Here is a 26,839-nt window from a genome sequence, read left to right as displayed (position 1 = left end):
TTGTAAATCATTTTGCTGTTCATTTTCTGGGATTGTGGGTAGGAATTCCTTTCTACCCATTTTTATTTAGCCTGGGTATACCTGGGGTTCTTACAGCTGGGAGTCAACAACTCTTTTATTAATTTTCTAGAAATAGATGTGGAGCAAATAAGTTCTTAAATAACTCTGGGTTGTGTCAGCATTTTTCTTTGCTTGTTTCTGTCAGCGTTAACTAACTGTTACTGTTCAAACCAGGCTGGTAATAGCCTTGAAGAATGGCAAAAGCAATGAGAATGGATGTATTTTCATGGAAAGGTAGTGTATAAGAGGAAAGAAGTAAAACCTTTAATATTACCAGTTAGATTCCCATTATCTGTAACTGCGTTTTGGCCTTAAGGGAAGTTCATACCTAACAGCAAAATCTGTGTGAAATAGCATCACATTTTTATACTGGTCTAGCTGCCTGGATAAAAGAAAGACATGTAGAGTATAGCATTATTGATGTAGCAGTGTATCAGGATCCATTTGTGGTAGCTGTGGATATGTTGAGAATGAATGGAGGGAATGTACAATAATTATAATCCTGGCCCTGTTAAGAATAGTACTGTCCTGAGCAGAAAAGAGTGTCTCAAAACTGTTGACAGAATATGCCTGTCATAGAAAGTTAAATCTCTCTGGTATTTTCTTCACTTTTTCTCAGTTTTTGAGGAATTTGGGTGGGAGGATCCTGTGTTTGAACAGCAAAGGGGTGCAGACAAGATGTAGGATTAAAGAGCAAGCTAAAAAATCATGACTAAACTCAGTAACAGTGACAGAATAATTGTGGTCACTTCCAATTAGCCTGTTTACTTCACAGTAGCAATTCAGATTTTTCTAAGGAAGTATATACGCTGGTGGGTTTTAATTAGCTCTCCTTGATTTCTTCGTACATATCTTAATTAAAAGTTTGGTTGTAGTTGTTAATTATGATGTACTTGTTTAGCCTTTTGTTTAGCCTTTGTTCTGTTCATGAATGCTGCCTTCAAACAGCATTGCTCTTACTCAAACATCTTGCATGATAGTTTTCCTTGGGGGTTATGGGAATGATAATCAGCCTTATGCTTGCTCTGTTTCCAGGTGCCAGTAAGAGAAAGTCTTTGGAAACAAGAGCTCAACAAAAAGGCATTTCATGTTCTACTGTGACCCAGTCCAGTTTGTCATTTAAAGCATTAAATTGCTTATCAGTAGCCTGAGCTGCTGGTGAGATTTTCATGTTTCCCCCTTTGCTTGGAGTTCAGAGTTCTGTTTTCAGTGTGTTTTTTGGTGTGGAAAGAGGCTCATAGTGGAGCATCTAAATGTATGTTGTACTTCTTGCAGCCTTCTCTATTTTGTCAGTTTGATTTTCTCCCCAAACTGCAGTTAGTATAGTATAGAAGCATGGAAAACTCTTAACCTCACACGAAAAGGAATAACATGTCAGGTGTAACAGTGTATTACTGAATTCAAAAAGCAATTGACTTGTGAACCAGGCTTGGTGAACCATTTTATTCACAATGTCTTTTCATTACTTATTCAGATAATTGATGCAATGTTTGAAGTCCCTGAAGTGCACAGAAGCATCTGCAATTTCATTGACATAGCAAACTTTTTTTTAAAGTAATGCATTTCTGTATCCTCACAATAGAGAAAATATGCAGCCTTTTTTCCATAATGACTTAAAGTTAATGCATGGAAGATTGGGTTTGGGATTTCCATAAATTAAGGATTTTTCCCACCTTCCAACAGTTGGGTTTTAGCGCTGAAGCAGTGTTTCTACATGGGTTTTGTATGAGTTCACTAACACTAAGTGTTCTGGTGCTTCCTCCCCCCCGATTCTAAAAAGTAGTAATAATAAATGGTATTATTTGTAAAGCTGCTGCTACTTCTCCAGTTTAAGAATACATTGAACAGATGCCTCCTATTACCATCCACTTCAGTGTGTTTACTAGTGCTTCATACAGCCTAGGTTATACTCTTGTTTTCGTGTTTCTAAGTGCTCCTATAGCCTCTTCCTCCTGAATGCAGTCAGCTGCTCCCTGATTTGGTTTACATGCTCTTAGTGTCTCCCTCGGGTTCTCTCCATTCACCCGGCTTTCACAACAGTCTCTGCAAGCTTTGTTAATCAGCTCATCCATTTGCATTAGAAGGTGTTTTCTTTTCAAGGCAAGAAAAATTGTTTGCACCCCTCACTGCTTGCCATCATGCCTTAGTTTGGAGTGAATCTGTCCCCTGCTTCTTAGTTTGTTACCAAATTTAACTTGAAGTACAGCAAGTGATAAAGCCACACTTTTCTGTGCCTTTTCTTTTTGCATGTGTGTCCATCTTGTGTTGTCTGGCCCCTTGGCTGCCTTTATAGAAAAAAAACCTTGCTTTTTCTTCTTGATTGATTTCTTCCACTTGGCTCCTTTCATCTTCTTCACTGACTAGTAGTTTTGTCACTTCTGGGATTTCATGCACTATTTCCAACACAGCTGACTTTATTTGAACCATTGTCCTCCATACTTCCGTGCTATGTATGGCTGAAGAATCTTTGCATCTTGCTGCTGTTCAAGTTTGCCCATGTTTTTTAGGTCTTTTTGTATCTCAGGCACGCTGGCTTGCTATAAAATAAATACCTACGTGCTGATGTTTTCTTATGGGCAATATGTAGACAGTGGGTTTCCTGACCTTCCCAGCAAGCCTGTTCACTGTATATCCTTTTGTGTTTGCTTTCTTTTGTGAATACATAATTTCAGTTTTGTTTTAGTGCTTTACGCACCAGTTCATGCATTTTGATATCCTTGCCTGTTTCTTTAGCTGTAGTAACCCGTGTGACCTTTGGCTGAGCTGTTGCTCATTGATTATGCAGAACCCCACATTCTTTAAGGTGTACAAAAATGGTTATTGCTTAATAGAAGTAATTCTATTGGAGGAACTTTCTGGGTCAAAAGAGAAGGCTTGGTGCCCATGGGGCAAAGAAAACTGGATCTGGTGAGTTATCTGGTGGTTGGCCTTGTGTGGTTTCCTGTGGGCTACACAGCTTAGGGGTGTGGATGTGCAAAGAGGGTTGTTCCAGTTGTGCTATAGAGCTGTATTAAGCACCCGTAGCTTCGCTAGAGAGGCTATTGCTGTTTCTAGAGCTGAGATTAGCAAGTTTCATTTACTGAAGTTTTGATATAAAGCTGATATGATACAAAGCCAGTCTGGTACTCAGACTCCTGTTTCCAAGTCTGTCACTTGCCAACAGTTCTTAATTGTTGCTCCTCATTCAAGTAGCAGTGTTTTTTGAATAGCTTTTGTTTGGTGGTGTTCTTGGTTTTCTAATAACAGTCGTTATCCTATCCTGCTTGTCTGTTGGTCGTGTATTCCCTGCTTAATAGCTTTGTAACCCACTGGCATGTCATGAATGTGTGACAGAAAGGTGGAAGTTTCAGAGATGCTAAACTACTACAAGCTTTGCAAAATCAAGCATCCAAGAAAAGCCTCAATTTGAGCTCATCCCTTAGATAGAAGGGAATTGCACAGCAGCAAAACTGAACACTGAAACCTCAGAGAAAGCATTGTTTCCACGGCACAAGGCTCCCGCTAGCAGCTTTGATATGTGGGAGATTTTCTCCCATGCTGCGATGAGAAGACATAAAGCACTTTGTATACACTTATTGACATCCTAGGTAGCATCTCATAATCCAGGCAATTTACTTTCTTGGTTGAATCGAGATGCCTGTTTTCTGTTGGTGTTTGCAATGCTAGCCTTTCTGTTAATGTACTCACTGCTGAATTTAACGGCTTTAAGGAAAACATCAACTTTAATTACGTCTTGGAAGAGTAATTCAAATCCCTCTCCTTGTGAGTTAGCTCTCACTCACTGCTCCAGAGTATGGTTTGTACTTGGCTCACTGGAGCTCATCTCAGGCTCTCATGGAAAGCAGAGCTTGTGGCAGCGCTGGCACTGCTCTTTGCATGTGTACTTTGACATGGTGGCACAGATAGATGGAAGTGGTCATTGAATCACAGGTGAAAAGAGATTGGTGGGGGGGGGGGATGTTATTTCCTGAGGCTAGTAGCATATTGAGCAGATTGGTTTGGGTAGCTTGTTTTGCTTCTTTTAATTCTTAGGAGGCAGTGTGGTATTTGACCAGGAAAGCAGATTCTAGAAGAATTCAGCGCCTAGAAAAAGAGGACTAAACCTGAACATCTGAACTTGCAGAGATATGTCTTGAACATGACTGCATGAGTCACTCTGTGCTGGGATGTATCCTTACTGTGTTGCGGTCCCTCTGACCTGCATGCATGTGCTGTGTAGGTTGCTCGTGCAGTAGTCAGTGGAAGGGATAAGAGTCCCTAGCAGGACCTATGTGTAGGAGGTAGAAAGAACCTGCAGAATGTCCACCAGGCAGTATATAGTAGCTTGTCTTGTCAGATGTGTGATACAGAGGAAGGAGCCAGAAGATCAAAACCAACAAATACAGTATATTTGCAATGCAATTCCATGTCATGCTGGGCACTTTCCAGTCCATCAAGTAATTTATACTGGCTGTGAGTAATGTGAGGTTCTATGCTTGCACATGATTTGTGAAACCTTTCTTCTTCCCAGTAAGTCAGAGTCCTGTGATGCCTTAACAGTAGCAGGACAGCTGAATTTCCCTCTTTGTCAGTGAGACCCTAGGAGGAAAAGAAGCTGTCATTCCATGTTTGCCACAGCTGGCAGGGTGACTGGAGGGGTTAGAAACTTGCTTTCCAGCCCAGATACCTTCCTTTGGCAGCAGAAAGGAAAGAAATTGATGCCAGACATCTCTTCTTCTTGTCCTCTTCTGGTACATTGGGAGAGATAGTAAGTTCAACCCCAGGCTCCATGTGCTGTGACAGTGTAGATTCTTCCCTTTACACAGATGGTATAGTTAATTAGAGTTCACTGCTGGGCAAAGTTCTGAGTCAGGGTTATTAACACCCAAAACTAACTAGCCTTTATGCAACCATAAAGTTAAAAGAAATCATCTGTACTACTAGGATACTGCATGTAGTATGGACCCACACTCTTTGAATGTGTGTACAATATCAGTGCGTCTAATCAGTCTTACCCTACAAATGTTTGACTCAAAAATGCCAACTTGTACTTGAGAGGTGTATTGCTAGAGATTATATTGGAGTTATGCAGCCTATTGCCTGCTGCTTTGTCCACTTTTTATGGGTAAAGTGGTCTTCTTCCAAAGTGAGAAGCTGGGGGTTTTGCCCTCTCTGCCCCAGCCCTAGGCTGAAATAGAGGACCTGGACCAGGGATGGAAGCTGCACGTGGGACTGAGCAGGGCACTGAACACCCAGGAGCACATGTGACAGTGGCATGGCCCCAAGTCTTCCTCCTTGCTTGACTCCCTGAATCTGATGCTGCTCTCTGCGGATGATTCTACTGAAAACCTGTTTGAAATTGTGCCAGGTTATGTTGCTTATGTAGTGTTCAATGATGCATTTGGGATCCTCTTGTGGCATGGGACTGTCATCAGCTGATGTGCTTTTTTCTCCTGCCTGTTAACCTGTCAGCTGTGATGCTCAGCAGTCCCGCTTTAACAGAATGGTTATGATGAGCTTCTGGACAGGATAGGAAAGTGCTGATGAGCAAATTGGGTACAGCAGAGCATCTGGCCTGCCCATCTTAATCTGAACCTTACAAGGAGTCTCTTGTGTAGAAATAATTTTTAAAACACTGCAATCAAGCTTAATGAAGGCTTTACTTTTTTCAGCTATTTGAGAAACCAGAAAAAACCTTCACAGTTTCTGTCACAGAATCAACTAGGTTGGAAAAGACCTTTAAGATCATCAAGTCCAACCGTCGTCCCAGGACTGCCAAGACCACCACTAAACCATATCACTGAGGGCCTCATCTGCATCTGGTTGAAGCACTTACAGCAAGGTTACTGTGTATGCCTATATGGTGTTTTTTCCTCCACAAGCACTTTCAGTATTGGTTTTGGTTTGGATAGTTGGTATGACTATCTGTGACGTGGCCATTTCCTTCCTTCATTACTTAAAAAGCTTTTGAAACTGCAATAGTGTCTAGTTTTAACAGAATTTTGTAATAAATTACTGTGAGGATCTTAGGATACAGAAGGAAAGGTTGGCCCTGCTTTCCACATGGAAAGCAAGTGATGAGATTCAGGGAGTTATTACTCAAGGAAGTTTTGCATCTGTCAGCAGCATGTGCAGAGTTGCAGTCTTTATCGTGAAGGCTTTCGGAGTCTGTGTGTGTCGTGGGCACAGGCCATGTGTGTGAAGGCTGGAGTCTTGAACTTACTAAATCTTGACTGATGCCAGTGGAAAGAGCAAAAGAAAACGTTTGGTGTGTGTAAAGCAATCTGGGTTGCTGAGGAGCATTCTGTGCTAGTAGGTGTTTCCTAAGCATCAAAGTCTTCGTGCCCTAGCATATGGCAGCTGAGAAGTGACAAAGGCAGGAATAGATAAAGCCATGTCATCATGCACCAGCCTGGGATAGTCTCCAAAGCAGCTGAAGAGGGTGGTTTCCTGAACGGATGATAGCACCTAAATAATTGGTCTCATTCACAGTGTTGACCATCTTCCAGTTACCAGTGAGGTCGCTGGGAGTAATCAGTCGATACTTTAATTGTGTCTTAAATTTGAATAGTGCCATTAACCTAAAAGGTCAGGAGCTGAAATTTACACTACCAAGCCACATCATTTTGTGATGTGCACCTGTAATATCTGATCTTTTTGGCAGAAAGCAAAAGATCATCCAGGAAATAGAAACTGAAGGAAGTAATACAGGGAGAGAGACTATACAGGCACGCTGTAGGGATTTCTGCCGGTTGTCGCCAGCAGTTGAAATTTTCTATGTAACGTGATCTGCAGCATCACTGATCTCTGGTTTTTCACAGCAGCAGGACCTCTATCACAGCAGCACAACATCTAATCTTTCATTTGACACCATTTAAAGAGGTCAGTGTGTTCTTTGCTCACTAGATGTATGTTGGTTACCCATGCTCTCTTGAAACTCTGTTTTACTTGTTACAGGCTCTTGTAGGCATTGGGGGGCTATGGAAAATGTTAAAAATAGAGGCCTGTTTGGTTTATTAGGTGAGTTTAAAGTTCCTTCATTGTTCGATGTCAGAAGAACAATTAAGTTTTATCTGAGCAGAGCAGAGTGTCCCTAGATGCAGGTTACAGTGCATCCAGTGATACTATTAAAAGAAAGATTGTTTGTTGTTGCATTGGGGAATCCTTATAAAACATCAGGAAAACTGCCTGGAAGAATATAAATGTGTTCAGGCATTGAGTGAAGTATTCTTAAATGGCAGGGTGGTGGCCTGTAGCTGGATAGGTTTCAGAGTAGCTGTTTTGATGTGATTGTTGCTTTTCCCAACAGTCATAAATTGGATATATTGGAACCCTTATTTCCACCCCCCCCTTGAGGCTTCTGCTGCTTGGAGTTGTGGTCCGGAATCAAAGCTTTTGTAACCAAAGAGAGAACATCTAGCCTTGAGTTCATGAAATAAACCTTGATGGGGTTTTTGTTTTGATAAGATGCATATGTGGTTTCCATGTTATTGGGCTTTTCCTGTGTACAGACCAACGCAGTCCTGCAAGATCTGCTTTGTGTAGTCGTATCCCATGCATTCACCATTGGCATTGTGTCTCAGTCTGTGATCCGATTCCCTGGACTGTCTGTAGCTCACCTTCCTTGAATTGCTACTTGTACTTATGAACAGCTTAAGATCACATTGTGGTGGTGAGAGCCCCCAGGGTGCAGAAGTTCAGGTGAACTTGCATCTAGGTGAGCATCAGCTGGATACCATCTACCTTGGTCACCATGGTGGGATTGGTCTGGCCAAAGATGGACTTCCTACCTGAGCTAGACTCCATCTTGGTCACTGGAGAGCTGCTTTGTGCATAGCCAGTGGAATTAAGAGCGTTATTTTCCTTGCTGTGAAGGAGATTTCTAGAGCAGGACAGATGAATTGTGCCTTGGAAGTGACCATTTCCCCTCACTGCCTGTACAAGCAGGGTTGGAGAGACTGCCTCCGCAGCACGTGTGACCTTAGTTGTAGTAAATTCATCCATGCTATAGAGCTTGTCCTGTCGCATACAGTTATTGTCCACAGAGTGGAAAAAGCATAAGCATACTGCTACTGCTTCACTCCTCTTTTACCTGCCTTTTGAGTTAAAAGTCAGCCTGTAGTACTGAAGAAAATACGTTCCCTGCAACGGTGGGACAGGCAGTTCAGAGTAGAAGTAATCTCACTCTTGGTTGCTAACCTGCCAGCTTCTCCAGCTCAGCTGCACAGATCCCTTGAAACCCAAGCACCAGACATTGGTTCCAGTACTGAACAGGAAGTTTAGCTTTCAGACAATTTTTGTAGCTACTAACATAATTTGAGTTTCATTTAAAAAAAGTGCTAAATGTACCCATTGTTCTTCATCTGCCCTACTTTAAAGGAAGCTAAAAGTCATCAGCTAAGGTGTGTCGGGCACTTTGGAAAGAGTTTAATGAAAACCATAAACACATATGGAAATCTGTGAGAATTTAGTTAGGAAGAAGTTAGGGCTTTCTGACCAGCATCATCCAGATCCAAGACACTGTAGAGAGCAAGAAGAAGAGCCATGGATAATTTCTTTATTATTTGCCTTTCTATAGCCCCTTCCTACTTCTGTGTCAGTATGGAGGGTTCAGAGCTAGCACTGACCCTCTCTTAAATATTGCATCTGCTCTGTTTGTTCTACCTTTTACCTTCTTTGTATTTTGTTGTCTTTGTTCTCCTTACTGTTGTAAGATTGTCGCCTCTGTAGTTTAAATTATACACTAAAGAGCTGTATGAGTCATATTCATGAGGGAGCTGTTTACCCATGAGTTTTGGGGTATCTTATTGGGGCAGCTTATTTAACCCTTATTTCTTAAGGAGTGAAATGAAACAGATGTACACAGGAAGCTTCTCACCAGTCCTTACACTTGCAAATACAGGTGTAAACTTTGGAGTGTGAGGCAAGCTTGATTTGTTTAGATAAGCCATTTTAAACTTTCTTTTCTCTTTTGAAGCATCCTGGGCTTGGGGATAGGTTGCATGATAGGCTTGGCCCATATGTCATTGTGAGTTTTGGGTTTGTTTGTTTATGAAATCGTAATGCTTATGTTCTGTCTAGTGTTACTGAAATACTGTATGTAAGTGCCAGCTGTTCTAACGAGAGCTAATTGGGACAATTAATAGCTCTTGACGCTTTTTATTGTCTTTATTCTCTTTTGTATCATCCCTGGTTCTGCATCCTTTCTGTGTAATTGTGTGTTGTAGGAGACATAACCCTTCTGCATGCTGCTCGTAGGTCTCCTTTTATTCCTCCTGTACCTCTTTTCTGATCCAGCCACCTCACATTCTTCCCCAGATCTTTTTCTGATCTGTCTCAAAGCTTGGAAACATCAGCACATTAATCCCCCTTTCAGGTTTTTATCTTTATTCTTGTTATTGATATTATTTGGCCTGAATGCAAGGTGTATAACACGCTGTATTACAGATTGGTTTAAAGCAAATCCATCAACTGTTCTAAAATTAGGCAGTGCTGGTTGAAAGACCCTGCTCATATTTTTTATGCGGGTTTTTGTGCTCATACATAGGCACATTAAAAATGGCTGAACTCATGTAAATCTCCCTCGTAAGTCTAGAGTTCGTCAGTGTCTAGGTCCTTTCATTATTTACAAGTAAATACATTTTAAAAATGCAGTCATAAATCTTTGAAAACGTCTTCATTTGTGCTCAGTTGAAACTTTGCTAACTGCATTATACAAAACTGACAGTGATGTAGAAATGTTTTAACCCTCTCTATAGGTAGAGTTGAATCCTGCTTGCGGTGATAGGAAAACAAGCTGTAGGATTTAGGATGTCTGTTGAATACAAGTTACGCTATCTCTAAATTTAAAGGGAAGAAAATTAGGGGATTGAAAGCATCGAAATGTATATTCCTGAGCCAAAAGTAAAACAAATGGGAAAGGGGGAAAAAAATTGCTGCTATATCTTACTATTGTATTACGTGTTTACCCTAGGATAAATGCTGCCTTTTGCTTTCAGTCTCGCAGCACTGACTGTGGGTTCTTTAAAATGTACTGAAAATTGGACAGACAGGATGTGCTCTGTGACCGAGTGGATGCTGTTTTGCAAAGCATCGGTTAGGAGCCAGGAGAGGAGCATGGAGCCAAGGTCCCAAGGATATTGCTGGCCTTCAGATATGCTGGGAAGGTGCTGAATCATCTTCTCCGAACCCTTCTTGCATTGTAGATGCTGGACCATCTCCCTTGTTGTCCTGTACCCTGACATTCACAGTGTACACCTTTACTGTGGTTATTAACGTATGCGCATGCCTGAAACAGTGTGGACGCCCAGCTTTCAGGTTTGAAGATGAAGATGTGGTTCCTGTCACTAAGAATTTCTCTTGTCATCAGAGCTATTTACATGTATTCATTTTGTTACCTCTGTGCTCTGGTGTGCCCTGGAGAGTTTTGTTCCAGTCTCCCAGTGTTCAAACATAAGTATCCACAGTGGGATTTGCAAATACACACATCTTCAGAAAATTGGTGTGTGATACTTCTAGCAGCTACGCAGCATCCAAATTACACATCTCATAAGGCATGAAAAAGAAAGTGGGCAAGCAACATTAAATAGCATATTTGTGCAAAAGCAGCTGAAGTGTGATTTCTGTGGGAACTGTGACTACTTGCCTAAGCTTCGTATCTAAATTCCTCATTTAGTTGTAAGTATATGGGAGGATTTTTTTTTGCCTGGTTTTGCATCTCAGTGTCTTTTCATTCCAGACATCTCTAAGGAGCTGGGTCTCGTAACTACTCTTGCTGGATTTTGTAATTCTTTTCTTTCTGGGCACAGATCAAAAAGGTGATAATTTTTCCAGGTATATCTGTGGCATATTTAATCTCCCCAGCATCAGGAGGAATCTCAGTACACCAGATAGTACATAGCATCAGCAGCAGAGCTTGTACAGCTTGTCAGTGGGGTCCACAGCAGGGACAGAAGAGGAGGCAGGAACAGGTTCCTGTGTTCCCAAGAGGATCATCAAATAAAAGAAACTAATAAAAGCTCTAAGCCATGTCAGTTATCTTTTTCACCTACCATTTCCTAAAAAATTGTATGGTATTTCAGCCCTTTTGTGGGTAGTGTAAGGCTGTCATGACTGTTACGTATTTTGTAGTGAAACCTTAAAAATCTGATTCTCTCTCAAATACAGGAATTCACTAACCTTAAAGAGCAGTTGCCTGAAGAACATTTTCAGTGTCATGCAATGTTACAGTCTCGATCATCTGCTCCTGCTTGATTTCCACAGGGCAGTTGTCAGGGTGTTTTATTTTGCTGGGTTTTAAGCTATTCAGTAGCTAAACAAACTGGTTTTATTTATTTATACACTTGATTGTAATCTGTTCAAATAACAGTAGGAAAAAACTTACTGTAAGGTAAATAACCTATTTAACCATTGTTTTTCCCTCCGTGCCCCCAGTGCATCCCGTCTCCTGCACACACATACAGAGAATGGCAGTCTGACTAACTTGGACTGTTTATTGTTTTGTTCCTGTTTTCTTTCTTGAAGCCTGACTTTGGGTTATGTGCCATGAACAGGTTGGTCCTGGTGTTTCCATCCAAGTTTGTGATTTTCAACATCACCAAATTAAATGTTAAGCTTTTCATGTTCCATTGTCATTTCGTGGTTGGTTTTAAAATGGTTCATTTCTCCTCTGTGTACTTTTGTGAGGGGTTTGCAAACCTGTATGTTCCCTTTTTCTCACCCTTTCATGTTTCCTTTTTCTTCTGTTGCTCTTTCTTAGTCACACAGTGAATTTGCCAGGGGTATAGGCGGTGGAGGGTATTTATAGTTATTAAAAGATCTGCTGATGGAAAGGCTATTTGTGAGCTCAGTGTTGTTAAGGGTAATGTTGATGTGATATCTTGAACTGGAGACTGCTTCCGCAGACGTTCTTGAATTACTGCATAGGGCAAACCCTAGTGCTTGCCTTGTGTAATGTCCTTTCCCAGCCCATTGTCTTCTATTAAATCATTTTGTAGTTCAAATCCATCTTGTACTCTGGCGTGTGTCTCCTTTGTTCCTCATCCACCTGCACCCTCCTGTCTGTCAAACAACAAAATACTCTTCGATCAGAATTAAATATTAACTTCACGATAGGAATGTCTTGGAAAAGAATAACGCAGTTCTAGGCACGAATGTTTAGTCCTCTGGAAGAGTGGAAAATGTGCTGATGGAAAATGCCAGGTTGTAGTTTGCAGGCAGCAGCATTTAAATGGTTTGCTCTAATCATATTAGAATAGAATTAAACAGAGTTCTTTATTTCGTACTGCAGTGAAATAGGGCTGTTACTGACCATTTTCTCCTCCCTCTTGCTTTGGTGTTTAGCGTGGAAACTCAGGCAGCAAAAATTAGAGGAGTTCTGCAGCAGTGCACAGAGGAACTGGTGTGAGAAGGTCTGAGCTGGAGTTTTGTGTCCTTGCACATGAGAGCTCTGGTGCTTCCCTAATAGACGGAAAAATGAGACCACTGCTGCTTTATAAGAGGTCTGTTCCAGCCACATTGCTCTACAGCTTGGCAGATGGTGGCATGTGAATGGTTTCATATTGATTGGATGGATTTGCCTCAGGGTAAGAGGAGTGTGGGTCCTTAAAGATGCACTTCTAAATTTATTTTTTTCTTTTCTATTTAAAGAAAAAAAAAGTGTATTTATCAAACACTTCTCTTTAAGTCAGAGGAGTGTGTGGTAATGAAAACACTAAGGTTACCTGGAAATAAAAAGTCCTTAAAAAGGTATCACAAAGACTAAAAAGCTAGGAATACTTATTTTCTGAATGATTTCGTTTTTACATTAGAAGAAAGTGACACTTTTAATTAGTGTTCAAGGCATATGGTGAATGAGAAAATAAGCTTATTTCATGCAAACAGAAATCAATGCAAATAACCTTTCTCCTCATATAAAAAGGAATGATTTGAAACTCAATACATATTCAAGAAGGTTAAGTCATTACTGCATCACTTTACTATTAGTTTAAGGCCAACAAAGGAAATCACTACTATGCATATACTTACTCAGTAAGGATTGCTGGAAATGAAAAAAGTAGGTGATGATACTTTATAGATGATAGATCTGAAGAAGCCTTTGTCCATATGATGTATATGTTGTTTAATCTCAGTAAATAACCTTTGGGGTTCTGCCTTAGCACAGGTAGTTGCAGGAGATGCCTCAGTTCTCCAGCAGTTCATCCCAGCTGGGAAAAGGCATTTTGTGGTGCTCTTTGTGTGGTGTTCTTTATGACACCTCTGTTTTGGGCCTCAGTCTTGTAAATGTTGTTTGTAAATCCTTCGGCATGAAATGACTTTTCAAATGTGTTTGTACAGCACCTAACACAAAGATCCCAATCTCATTCAGGCCTCTGGGTGTTGCTTTACAGTGTTGAGTGAATGTGTGTATATATATATTTTTAATAGTAATGGAAGTATTCCTTGAGGTATTTGACCTTAAATAGAGGGGAAAAAAATACTTGAATAGCTTGCAGACATGTAGGGGTGGGGACAGGTTGGTAACTCGGGAGACTTGGGTCCTATAGAAAAGTGGATCCTTTCTGTGTATTTCAGTCCTGCACTCTCATGTGTGCAGCAGTGGTTTCATAAATGAATTTAAGCCAAAATACGTCATAGCAGTGTGTTATCAAGTGGTTTTCATATTTGCTTGAAGGTGTAAATTCGTATATTCTACAAGGCTCTACCCACATGTGAATTATTTACATGCTGGATTTGGTGTTCCCATGAAAGAACGCTGTTGTGCTGAACTTAAAGCTGATTTTGTATCTTGTGCAGTACACACCGTTTCTATGGGCGTGCTTTCCCTTTTAATTACACTTTGTTCTCAGAACTGATTGGATTTTATCATCTAGTTCATATTTGCTGAAGGAAACGCTCCTGTATAAATTTTAAGGTCCCTTTAAAAAGAAAAAGAATGGTCAAAGTTAAGTGACTTTAGGGATTAGGCGTGTGGGTTCGCTTCTGGGCAGGAAAAGGCATAAACCAGTGCAGAAATCTATATCTTTTATTCCCCCCACCCCCTCCTGCTTGGTGCATGTAGGGGGGATTTATACTGTATATCACAACCAGCAGCTATTCCAAGAAAAATTTTAAGATGGTTACTTGAATCTGTGTACACTGCCCACCTGGTGGTTATGGAGTGAACTGTTACTTTAAAGAATAGTTTAAACAACAGCCATGTTTGGGGCAGGCTAATCTTGCAAAGAGAGCAGTACATATAACAGGAGTCTACAGTGTGATAAGGGGAAAATTCAGCTCACTGACTAGATGTTTTAATGTGCGAACTCTAGGGAAATAACATATTGACTATTCTGTTGTGCGCAAGAAAATTGAAGAACCCTTTGCAGACAGAGGGCTTGCAAAGGATTCTTCCTGTTTCTCTTAACCAAAATCTGTGGCAAGATGTTTGAAATCAGCAGGACGCTTAATGCTGCTTTGTTAAATAATGAGGTAATATTTTGTCACTTTCTTCTGGGCAGCATCTGTTTTTATTTTTCTCCTTTTTCATATGTTTGTTTGAAGGATTCAGTTTAATCTTATGAAAGTAAGAGATGTGGGGGGAAAAAATCATTCTTCAATTTATTATTTTTTTCCTTTTGATGCTTTTGGAGAATTGGGTTGTCTTTTATTTGCGGTTTCAATCGGCTGCTGTTGCCTAGGACATTATGCCACGTAAGGCTTCTAAACTGCACAGAGTAGGTAGTTATTAACGCTGAATTGGCTTCTGGTATAGTCCATCTGGGCTCTGTATGAGAGAGCTTGCTAGCGGCTACTGATGCTAAGATACCCGCAACCTTTGGGATGTATGCATGGTGGAGAGGGGCTCAGTGATATGAGATCACTTCTTTTAAGGGAAACTGTCATTAATGAGTCAAGAAACTGCTCATTTATGGTAAGGAGAGGGAGGTGGGGGGGGGGGGGGGTGGCTGGGAAACAACCCTGTGATTTCATTTTGATATTGGATTAGCTGTTTAAGACAAGTTTCTTTTTGTGGGGATGGAAGACTGCATTAAAAATATGCTTTGCTCAGGGGCTTTGCTGGCTGATGCTGGAGAGGCTGTATAGAGAATGTGATGCTTTACAAATGTCACGACCGTGATGTGGTGGTCAGTGCCTTACCCTGTAAGATAAATGGTACTATTGGAAACACGAGAATAAGGTTGACTTTTTCAACAATAGGATTCTGCCTTTGTCTTTACGGAGGGAGGCCTCTGAGGATGTTTGAGCATTTGTTTCAGTGTTCCCCAGAAAGACTGCGTGTGTGGGGTGCTTTTGGGGAAAGTGGTCAGTGTGCAGAGTACCTGGGTTTCTAGGCAGATAAGATAGCTGATGTTTTAAGAGGAGCAGCGTGCAATTATTGTTTCAGAAAAATGGCTGAATCTTTTGATGTGCATAACGAATTTAGAGTAACAAAGTCGGCTGAAGTTGAAAAGACTTACAAATAATTTCTGGATGCCTTTTTTCGGTGTTATTAACCCCTGACGAGACCTGGAGTAAAAATTTGCATTACAAATCTAACTTTAATATTCGGTGTATATTTGCACAAGAATGTATGGTAATACACTAGCTCTGTAGCATTTTGATGCCTGTGTGTTCAGTCTAACAGGACACTTAAATTTGAGTTAGGAAACCTTATCTTACGAGCTAGTTTAATCTTCACTGTTTTTTTTACCAAGCTACAAATATGCTCCAAAAGATGCATGGAGAAATCCTCTCTGCAGCCTTTTACATTGTTCATATTTTAATTAAATTCAGTGCTCGTTCCACAGATAGATTGTCTGATGTCTTTTAAATGCCATTTTTCTCCTTGCTTGGTCTGTTTGTAGCTGGATTTTTATACGCTTTCTATATTTCATGTGTTTTATTGGGTGTGTTTGGTCTTTCTGTGTGTTTGAGTGTGTCTACGGTTTTAAAGACATTTAAAATGTGCAGCATGTCAGTTCAGAGCTGAGCAGTTTGAGGGCATTTTTATGCTTTAAAAAATACATAAAACTTCTAGAACAAAGATTATCTGATCATGTATTTTTGCAAATGGTTTTGGTGGTTTGTAGCCAGGTTTTCTTTCTCCAGGAAAGAACTAAGTGAGCTTATAACATGGCCCATCCCAGCTTTCTCCGTTTACAGCTCTTCTGTTTAAAAACGCTTGCAATGATACTGACTTTTAAAAGATGATATTTGGCGGATGAAATGAGTGCATGGATGGTAAAATGGAATGATTCTTACATCCATTGACTGAGAATACTCACTCGCTTTAGATGAGGTGAACGTGAATTCAAGGATAGTTGCAATTACAGGGTGCCATGCCTTGTTACTTTGGCCAGAACATGCTTGGGGAAAATAACTCCCAAGTAAGAGGAGGGCATGAATGAATGCTTCCTAACTTGTGAGAATTGGTAATAAACTTGCTGTGGTCAGGAGAGGGTAAAATATTGCTGTTTGGAAGTGAAGTTTTGTTAGTTTGTCAGTGGCAGTGAGTGGAGGATTAATGAGTGTGCATTGTTAAATTAAGCACGTTCCTCTCTAAGGCTGATGATGGGGGGGGGGGGGGGGGAATGCTTTTAAACACCCAAAGTTTGCCGATGTTTTATTTCCTGTAGAGCTGAAGAAGGATGAAGCGAGGTGGTGAAATGATTTTGAAATACTACTGTTCAGGGGGAGCTCTGATAAATAGGTGTCTGCTGTGCCTTAGACGGCATCAAGTGGCAGCGCTATCAAATCCACTTGTAAAAATATGTATTTTTAAAACCTCACCGGGCAGAAGGAAGGGGAGAGATGGTTTATTATTAAAATCAATAGTACCTGAAAATAAACGCAGCTTTAAACGCACGTCGGGAGTGCTTTTGTTGTGCCTTTAAGCCTAGAGGCAGATCATTAAATATGCATTTCTCCGGAAAGCAACTGTCGAAAAAGATAAGGTGGTTAAAATACGCCGGACCTGGGAGACGGGCGGGCAGGAGGTAAGAAGATGTAGGCACTGAAGCATGGCCGAGGTACGACAGTGCCGCGGCCGAGGGCTCCGGCGGGGTGGGGAAAAATAAATACAAAATAATAATAAAAATAATAAAAAATACAAGGAAAAATAGAGGGATGCGTGTTGTTTCTTCAACCGGGCCTTAATTACTAGACACAAGCAGCAGTTCAGAAATCTGGTCTCTGTTGTTGCAGAGGTCACCCCATCATTAACACTGTCAATCTGGCCGCGGCTAATTTCAATAGCACCTGATGTCGCAACGCCCTCCCCGCGCGGCGGCGGCCAATCAGCGCCCGCCCGCCGCTGACAGATGGTCCCATAAATGGCTGTAACGGGGGGACGCCGGCAGCCAGTTCCAGCAGGGCCCGCGCCGCTCCGCCCGCTGCCGCCGCCGCCGCCGCCGGGGGCCGCCGCTCGGGGACCGCGGTACCTGCGGGGAGGAACAGCCAACAAAAGACCACAAAACAGCAGATTTGTGCTTATTATTATTATTTATTATTATTATTATTTATTACTATTATTATTATTCTCGCTGCACAAACGTCTAGCACTGTGCTTTGTGGATTTTTTTTTTTAAAGAAAAAATATAAAAATAAAAAATAATTCCCCGAAAACCTTAGCAAATCTGTAGAAGAGTTGAAGCCTTTCAAGACCCAATATTTGCCATTAAGAATGGTTATGGTAGGTATTAGTAGATTTAAAGATGGGATCGTAGCGGGTTTATATAGAGGTAGATCTAGAAGCTAACATATCCAGATTTTCCCCGAATCTGCATCATTCTCAGTCTGTGTTTTCACATGCATTTAGTTTTTCTGCTACTGATGTGTTTGTACATGATCTCTCCCTTTCTCCCCCCCTTTCTCCCTTTCTCTCTCCCTCGCTCCCTCTCTTTCATATTTAATGTGTGCGTATCCTTTAATAAAGGATGTACTTTGTCGTTTTAAGGTAATCGCGATTTCTCTCAGAATAAAGAGAAAAGAGCTCATTTCTAATGCAAGGCTGGTATGTGGCTAACCGAAATGCAAAAGGAAGAAGAGGCTTTTTTTTAAGCAGTGGAGGGGGGGGCAGGGAGTTAATTTCCACATTGACATTTTGGAGATACAAATGCCGAGCAAAATCCTGGGGGGGGGGGGGGGGGGGGGGGGGGGGGAGAGAGAATGGGGGGGATGGTGGATGGAAAGGGGGGGGGGTGGGGAAAAAAAGGCTCGAGATTGGTAATTTTCTTTTGGTGGACTGCGCAATAGGTATGGTAATTTTAAAAGAGGGTGATTTATATGAGCTTCAGTAAATGCTGCATATTGTATTTCAAAGAGTTTCCTGTCGTGACCTCATAAAAAGAGGAGGAGGCTTGTATGTGTTGCAGTGCCTAGTATATGTCGATTTTGTTTCATCGTTGGGCAGCAGCGCTGTAAGAAGGAATGTCAGCTTTTACATAACGCTCTTTTTGCTTTCGACTCTGTGAGGGGCTGTAAGGGTCCATCTTTGTGATCACAGATGGAGTGGAATGGCTTGAAAATGGTAAGTGAACGGGGAGAGCCTGCTCGTGGGGGTTTTGTCTCGCTTCTCGTGTGCCTCGCGGATTTCTTTTGTTCGGGGCGGTGGATCGTGAGTCATAAAATAAAATTAGAGAGCCTCGTTTGGGGGGTATTATTTTTTCTTATAGGGGGATATGCCTGCATGTGTGTGTGTGTATATATCTATATATCTATTTAACGTATCTAACGACGATGGCACTCCGCCGCGTTCCCATTGAACGCTGCATTTCAGTGGAGCGAGGATGGTCTCTGCTGACAGTCGCGGTGTCATTGTACCGCATGTGCCTGGCGGATCAGGCAGCCGGTGATGCCTTTTAATCTCCGTTTGTATTACACCAGCCTTAAATACAAACCTAATAATCGCCTCTCACATCCAGGTATTGCGTTTCCCATGGAGCCGGTGCTGTAGAGGATGGATGGGTGGATGGATGGATGGATGGATGGATGGATGGATGGATGGATGGATGGATGGATGGATGGAAGGAAGGGTGTGTGGGGTGGGTTTTTTTGTGTCGGGGTGTGGGGGCTGGGGGGGGTGGGAGCCGTGTTGTTCTGTGCTGTTTTAAATGCCGGGAGAAGTCAAAGCCATTTATGTGAAAAATAGTATTTCTATTTTTAGCCTATATTCTCCTGGTGGAGGAGCCCGGACGCGCTCGCCTCGTCCCTTCTTTTGTGCTTTCCTTACAGATTGTGCAAAATGGCATGATCAGAACCAAGTGCCGGGGACTCAGGGATGGGGGACCCGGAGAGGAGGGGGGCTGGGGCCCGTCCCTCCTGCCAGCACTGTGGGGTGATGCTTGAGGGGCATGGGGTGTCCCCCCCGTTTTCCCCTTTAATTTTAACGTTTTTCAGACTTTTGCCGTGGATATTTATTATAACGGGGAAGGGAGTGGGGGGGCGGGGGGGGGGAAGCGACGGTCTTTTCCCATTCTTACAGGATTGTCTTTGTCTAGCTGCTTGTTTTGATGGGTGTAAAACAAATAAGATTAGACTGAGCAGCCGAACTGAAAGCGATAGCTGGGAGGAAAAGCCAATGAAAGGTTGCCGGGGAAACGAGCATAGGGGAAGCTGAGTGGGGGAGCAGGTGGCAATCATGTGGGAATACTGCAAACAGTGTAAAAAAAAGAAAAAAAAATCCAAAAAAGAAAAAAAGAAAAGCAGGGGCTACCTCGATTATCTCTGCTGTTCTTTGTGGCAGTCACAACTTTAATTATTCTTTATAAATAGGTGTTAATTACATTTCTGGCTCAGGCTTGCAGTGATTTCTAGAAATCTGGTTTTAAGCATCTGTTCTTTCTCCTCTGCAAAAGAGGGTTATCTCCTCTTTTTTTTTTTTCCCCTTTTCCCCCCTCCCTGCTGTGAAACTGTATGTGCAAAAAAAAAAAAGCTTGGAAGGAATCCTTGGAGGCAGTATATATAAAAAAATAAAATAAATGTAAATTATATTGAATGAAGTTGACAGAGGTATAATAGTGAACTCCCACAGCTGATAGCTTCTGCAAATCATTTCTTAGAATTTTCCAGCAAATGTCCCTATGAGAACAGTAGGTAGAATGAATTTACCCTAAGCAGTGATTTTGTGTTAAGTGATATTGGTATTTTTGCAAAATCAGATGGTTATATGGCAGAATAATCGGTTCAGGGGAGTTCACCATATCCGAAGGCTTAGGTGCTGAGCGGAATTTACAGAAATAATGAGATTATTCTTCCCTTCGTCTCCAGCCCCACCTTTAGCCACAGTCTGTTATCTAGATCTGCTGGAGAAATACCCACTTCCAATGTCAGGCTCCTTGTGGCAACTTTACTTTTTAAACTGTGGCTGAATGTTTTGCTAATTGTGATGTATTGTAGTGGCAAACAATAACGGGAAATAGCTGTTGGGGCTAGAAGTGTTAAAAAAGCGTAGTAGGCTAGTGAGTGATAGACGGTAGCGTAAAAGATATAAAAAATGTGGTTACCCAGAAAATGCTCATCTATCACACATCAGGAGGCACAAGAGAAGCAAAGCGAGAATATAGAACACGCCTTTCTCTCTGTCTTCAGATTTTCAAACATTTTTTACTTCCTTCCTTCCTCTGGTGCAGGGTTACGCTGAATGCTAATTCCGGCAGGAATGGCAGTGCTTGGTTGAAAGAGGAATTAAAAGAAATTAAATCTCCCCCTTTTAATTTGCTTTGTTTTGAGTATTGCTTCTACTGCAGTCCTTTCTGTGAAGAAGTAATTGAATGGCCCTCTGAAAACTGCGCTGCTTTACAATGTAGAGGGGGGAAGAAATCTTGAGGGTGTGTGTGCGTGTGTAAAACTGTGCGGTTTGCAGGCTGTGCATGTGCAGAGATGCATTCTGACATGCATTGTAGTTGTACGTGAGAGTAAAATAATTTTTCTTCTGTCCAAAACAGAGGTGCTGTGTTCTAAACCCGTTAACTTAGTCATGACAATAAATAAGGGTGCCTTTTATTATACACAGCTGCATTGTTTGCTTTAAGAGTCATCAGCTAGTAGTTACATTTTCATTTTCTGTGCAATTTGGTGTTTCTACGAAGATTTAAAAAGAATGTCATCCTTGTTTTATGGTGCACGTGTTCCTGTCCCCATCTTCCTCTTTTCTTTGTTTTAAGATTATATTAGTGAATACAGCCTGCATGTACATAGGGGCATTTTCTTTTGGCATGAAAAAGATCGCATTGTAAATCCTTGTATAGAAACCCAGCTATTAAGTTAGTGAAATTGAATTAAGATTGCGACGAATACCAAAAGCTTAAAACGTGAAACCTCTTTCTTTACAGACAAAAAGGTAGAGAAAACATAGTTATCTGTAGACATGACATTTCTTCTTCCCTTTTAAATTGTCTTGATGAACTACTAGTCAGAAAGGATGCAATTTTACAGTTGGATATTGATGCAATGTGAATACCAGCCATCAGTTTAAAATCTTATCCCCATGTACTCCAGTGATCAAGTTCCCATGTTAGATACAGGGATGTCTCTCCACTGTTGATGGCTCGGTTGCCTCCTTTGCTTTCTTCCTCTTTATTAATTTTACCTTTTTGAGCTCTCTCAAAGTGAGCGGGAGCTGTTGTGACAAAGGATGGTTACAGTGAGCTGGAAGGGCTATACTTAAAAATCCAATTTGAATGGGTCTGGAATAGTCTTCATCATCTTTATTTGGTCCTGTTAAATATTGTGACTCTATTGAAAGAAAATCCAGTTGCGTTAATCTTAAATATATTTAATGTATTAATTTTTTTTAGAAATAGCATCTTCTAGGTTACAGTGAATTTTTCTTCCTCAACCTTCCTATTTGGTATGCTGGGAGTGTGTGCTAATTAAACACAGGTTATTTTCTGTGTGTAATTGTCATGCTGTTGGTACATAACCTAGAGCCACTCCACACCCCGAGGTTTTTCCAAAGAGAGAAAGAGTGATTGGGTCCTGTATTTTGGCAGGGGAATTCGATGTTTTCTTTGGGATCTTGCACTTCCAAAACAATTTCAGCAAACACCCCAGGCAAGAAATGGGCAGTGGCAGAGAATATTATAGCGAGAGGGAGAGATGCAGATAACTTGACAAATCCACTTGTCTGTTTTGGCAATCTGTGTCCACTAGACAACTCATTTACATGCCTGGACACATTAAAATGTGCATTTGCTTGTCTGTGGGACAGCTAACTGGATACACTCCGGTGCACTGGCGGATACTGCAATGCAGTTATTTTTTCAATGTCATTGGGGTTTTGGGGGAGAAGTGGGCGCAAACAGTCTTCTTGCAAGTGAGGTGATGTTAAAAAAACATGGTACCCCTGGAAAGGATAGGCCAGATGTAGCAGAATGTGCTAATCGGTGATGGAAAGTCACCCCTCCTCCATTGCACTCCTCTTCTTCGCTTGCTCTTTCTCTTCTCCTTTCCATAGTAGGATGGATGAAGAGATTCATCTGCATGTATTTTTGTGTATATTCATGCATGTTTATCTTCCCTTCTTGTTTGAATGGACCTTAAGGAAAACGCTGGGATTTGTATGAGGAGGGAAAGGGTGTTTGCGGAATGTAGTGCTCTCCAATTGCTTGTGTAAATGTCCAGTTACCAACAGTGTGGGACACCCAAGTAACTTTAAGAGCAAGGCACGTTTTGCATTTTCTAAAGAATTTGGCAAAGAGGAGTCTTAATGTTTCAACTCAACAAGTACAATACATTTAACCCTAATGAAAGTAGTGTTTAATGGGGACCTATACCTTGCCTTAGCCTTTGCGTTTGAGTATGTTTAACCATTTGAGATAATGTAAAGTGAAGATGTTGTAGAAACGGAGATTCAAAGACACTTTGCTTGCTCACTGTTTCCCCTCAAACGATCAATCTTTGCTTACTAAAATGCTGGAATATTTTAGGTGCAGGGGGCTTTTGTAGGTCAGTATCTTTACAGCAAGAAGAAGAAAGGAGGGAGAAAAGGTCTCAATGTGTCAGAGGCAGTAATTGTTTAAAATTAGCCATCTAGAAAAGGCAGGAAAGGCTTGGAGGAAAGAGGAGGCACTAATATGTGAAACAGCACTGTGCTAGTCAGGGAGATAATGAGTGATAAATTTGAACTGGTGCAGTGGTGTGATGCCCATTAATTTCTCAGAACCTTGACTTTGCAGGTTTGTTACTCTGTTGTTCACACCTTTAATTATAACCAGTTTTGGATGATAGCTTGGGGGCACTGAAGATGAGCCCTTTTGTTTGTTGTTTACTTATTTAAGTATTCAGACGGAGTTTGCAATAGCATTGGAACATCAGTGTTAGGAATGAAATGCTTTCAGATGAGATTATATGGAGAACACAGTTAATTCTTGCGACTACATAACATTGTCTTATTTGTGGCATTTACATTGCGTGCATAAATTCATTAATAATTAGAGCCCTTGTTGGGTTGATCTGTATTTTCTGTCACTGTAATCTCTTTTCCTTAACTGTTTTAGAGCTCCTAATTCATTATCACTGCTCTAGGGCCCCCAAAAGTAGGGAGGAAGCTGACAGTCTGTCTTAGCTATTGTTCTACCCTTGACTGTCTTATGTGAGGACTCTTTACCTCAGTGAAGAGAATCTGTAACAGTCAGGAAGTGCTGCGAACCAGTTAGAAATCGTTAATTAAATGGGATGAAAAGACAGAATATTAAGTTAAAAAAATAATTAAAAAATAGCTAAACCTCTGTGTGCCCTCTCTGGAGATGGTTTAGTTGCACCATAAAATGCAAGCCTGCCTTTGACAGTATTTAAAGTCATGATGTATATAAAATTCTGTAGTACGCCTTTGTTGCTAAGGCACACGCAGTTGCGTCAGCGATGCTGTTGTGATGGGAAATTATTTGTCCTTGAATTCTGGAACTAAAAACCCAACTAAATTTAATTTATTCTTTAAATATTTAAACTTTATATTTTTAATGGCTTCAAAAGCTCTTGCACATTGCGGGTAGTGCGGTCAGCGCCTTTCCCAGTCTAGAGCTGTGCGCCTGTATATTTCAGGATTGGGGTGGTGGTGTGTGCGATGGTTTTGGAGAACTCTTGGAGGTAAAGGCGATATGATAATGTATGTTTGTTTCAAAACAGACACGAATGACTATGGGAGGTGGCTCTGTCATTCGCAGTGCTTCGAGAAGGTTCTACACGTAATGCGTCTCTGGCCATGTAAGTGATTTTCAGTGTTGGCAGAGGGCAGCAATGCCACTGGAGCCTTTCCAGTAGTGCAAGTCCTTAAGATCCAGCCACTCCGCTGCGTACCCGGGTGCGTTCACTGAGGAAGGAAAAACAAACAGCCTCCTCTGGTTTTCCCTTCCTGAGGGATGCTTGGTGGGAATACCCCATCTGACCATCCATGTAGAGACCAGAAAGATTGCTGCTGGAGCAGGTAACAGCCCTGCGCTTGGGCCCTATGTGTGGCCCTGTAAATGCACTTATTTAAGGTAGCTGGTTGTGTTTTGAGCACTGCAGCCTATTTACTCCCAGGTTGAATGCAGTTGAAGAGCTTTTGTAAGGACATTAGGGATGAAGGAAGCTTGTCCTTCATATTTTTCCTCCCATTATGGATATCTCGTTATCACATACTGGAAAACTAGCCAAGACAGCAATGCTCACAATTTATAATTTAAGGTAGATCTGACTTTTCTTGTAACATTATGTCTAATTGCCCAGCAAGGACAAAAAATTCCAGGAACCAGCTTCGTCCCCTTGTCTCTCCTGCTGTATGTCAGGGTAGTTGTCAGAAGTCCACATTTCTCTGCTGCTGTTGAAAGCAAAACTGGTATTTGTGACTTAGAGAATTATTATTGGTAGACTAAACTTCCTCAGAAGATCTTGCGTGGGGGATACTTTAATATGTGGTTTGATTTAAATCTGGATGTCTGTGATGTATTTAAGGTGTGTGGAAGTCAACCTGTTTATAGTAGTTCTGGTTTGAGAGGGTTGTAGTAAATTACACAGGCAAAGTACTAACAAACCTTTTCAACAGAGTTGAATGGTAATCTGGGGAGAAGGTGGCCATGCCTGTTCTCAGTCCTCCTAAGCTGGCATGCAGACTCCCATAGCAGTCAGCAGTTTGATGTTAGATAATACAAAATTCATGACTAAACGGCATGAAATAACCCCTGTTTAAGTCACTACACTGTGGTGAAGTGTTAATGCATTCGCATTTGGGATAAGACATATTTGGAGGTATTTGCTTTCTTTTGCTCGATTGAAGGGTTTACAAATGCAGCTGTTAATTGCTGGACTTGTATCCATCTTCTACTTGTCATCCTTGATCTTCAAATGGTGGTCAGTGACTTTTTGCTGTACTATGTGCCGAAGAACTTGTGGGCTAAGACTCAATCCTGTTACTCTTGTAGAGCAGAAGGCGCTGTCACGATACCATAAGAAGTAATAATGCATGTAAACAAACGTTCCTTAAATAAAAATAGGTCTAATATCGATCCCTGTATATCTTTGTTCCAAATGAAGTTACTGGCAGTAGATGAGTAGGGGGAAGTTGATTTTTAGCAGAAAGCGTGAATGCTGGAAATTCTTCCTAATATGTGTGTGCCAGCTATACTGTGGCAGTGTTGCTGTCGATTCCCTTCCTGTGAGAGCAGCTGTTCAGGGAATTAGTCTCATTGCTTGATGCAGAGGGTCCTGAAAAAATCACTGCGCATCTACGGTGGTGACTGTGGCCATTTTTAGTGTGACCGTCGATGGGAGCTAACTCCATGATCTAGCACAGTAGCATATTGTTCTTCAGGCTAACTGGGCCAGGACAAAATTACCATTCTGTATTTCGTATGCTCTGTGAGAGATTCCGGAGTGCACTTCAGAATTTGACATTGTGTTTGATAATTTATAGAGCACAGTTTATATTTAACTGTAGACACACTAATCCAGGGAAAAAGAGTAGTATATTTTTAGAATCCTTCTTTTATTGTCTGTGCTTGTCATTACCCAGGTACTGAAAGAAGTGTTCACAAATGTAGATGCTCACTGGGGTAGAAATTGAGTTTAATTTTCATCATTAATCTTTGCTATATGCATAAGTGAACGTTACTTGTGTGATCACCAAGAATCCTTGCAGCCATACATAGCCATTGTGGCCGTGGCAGTAGCCGTGTTCTCCTGCAGTGTTTTGACACCAGGCTGGACCAGGACCCCTAGGCTAAATGCCTTGGTGGTCAGGGAAGCTTAGGTGATAATACTTGTTTGAATAATGAGGCAGTGTCATTTCTGTCACTGAGTTCTCCTTTGAGATGAAACACACAGAGGGAGTGATTCCAGCTCTGAGTTCGAACAGTATGTATGACTGCTGTCTTGTAGGGAAAGGTAGCCAATAGGAAGGACATTAACTTGGTTATTTGGGCTTTTTTTAATACTCAAGCTGTTCTTACATGTTTAGGCTGTTAAGACACTCCTTGCTTAGTAACATCTTACTACGCTGCTGTTCTTCCAGTTGCCTGTTGACACCCAAGCAAAACATAATGTACAGGTTCTGAGTTGGGATAGCTGGAATGGTCTGGGTCCCACCATGCCCACAAGTGCCCGTTTCTGAGGACTGGGCTCCCGTTGGGCGCATTAGAACAATTGGGTTTTAACCAGGAGTATGTTATCCATGAGATCTGCTCACTTGTTTTGAAGAGAGCCTGCTGAACCCAGGACAAAAAGGTTTTAATTTCTTGATGTTGAGGATATCTTTCTTTATTCTGAGTGAGAAATTGGTGAATTCGAATATGACTTTGTTTGGCAATTTTGGGAGGCATCTTAATCATTGGAATAAGGAGGGTGT

The 26,839-nt window shown here is 41.4% G+C and overlaps 1 protein-coding gene across 11 annotated transcripts in view; it reads left to right on the top strand.

Annotated features, from left to right (window-relative positions):
- The window catches only part of ELAVL4 (ELAV like RNA binding protein 4), an 81,891-nt gene that overhangs the window by 2,927 nt on the left and 52,125 nt on the right, over positions 1-26,839 (top strand). For 2 of the 11 annotated variants that reach the window (XM_061451291.1, XM_061451290.1), the window contains exon 1: positions 14,799-14,950. The exons of 2 other annotated variants lie outside the window; for them this stretch is intronic. In XM_061451291.1, the coding sequence (XP_061307275.1) occupies positions 14,834-14,950 (117 nt within the window). In that variant the 5' untranslated portion in view covers positions 14,799-14,833. Of the gene's footprint in view, positions 1-14,315; positions 14,509-14,797; positions 14,951-17,382; positions 17,711-17,914; positions 18,032-18,260; positions 18,548-18,782; positions 18,942-26,839 lie in introns of those variants that run through there. 7 more of the 11 variants (XM_061451292.1, XM_061451288.1, XM_061451296.1 and 4 more) reach the window with 7 other exon arrangements.

This window comes from Pezoporus flaviventris, unplaced genomic scaffold (assembly GCF_033815535.1).
Source record: "Pezoporus flaviventris isolate CSIRO_AGI_PZ_B2104156 unplaced genomic scaffold, CSIRO_AGI_Pfla_v1 ptg000013l, whole genome shotgun sequence".
Classification (NCBI taxonomy): domain Eukaryota; kingdom Metazoa; phylum Chordata; class Aves; order Psittaciformes; family Psittacidae; genus Pezoporus; species Pezoporus flaviventris.
This window is presented reverse-complemented; position numbering and strand designations above follow the sequence as displayed.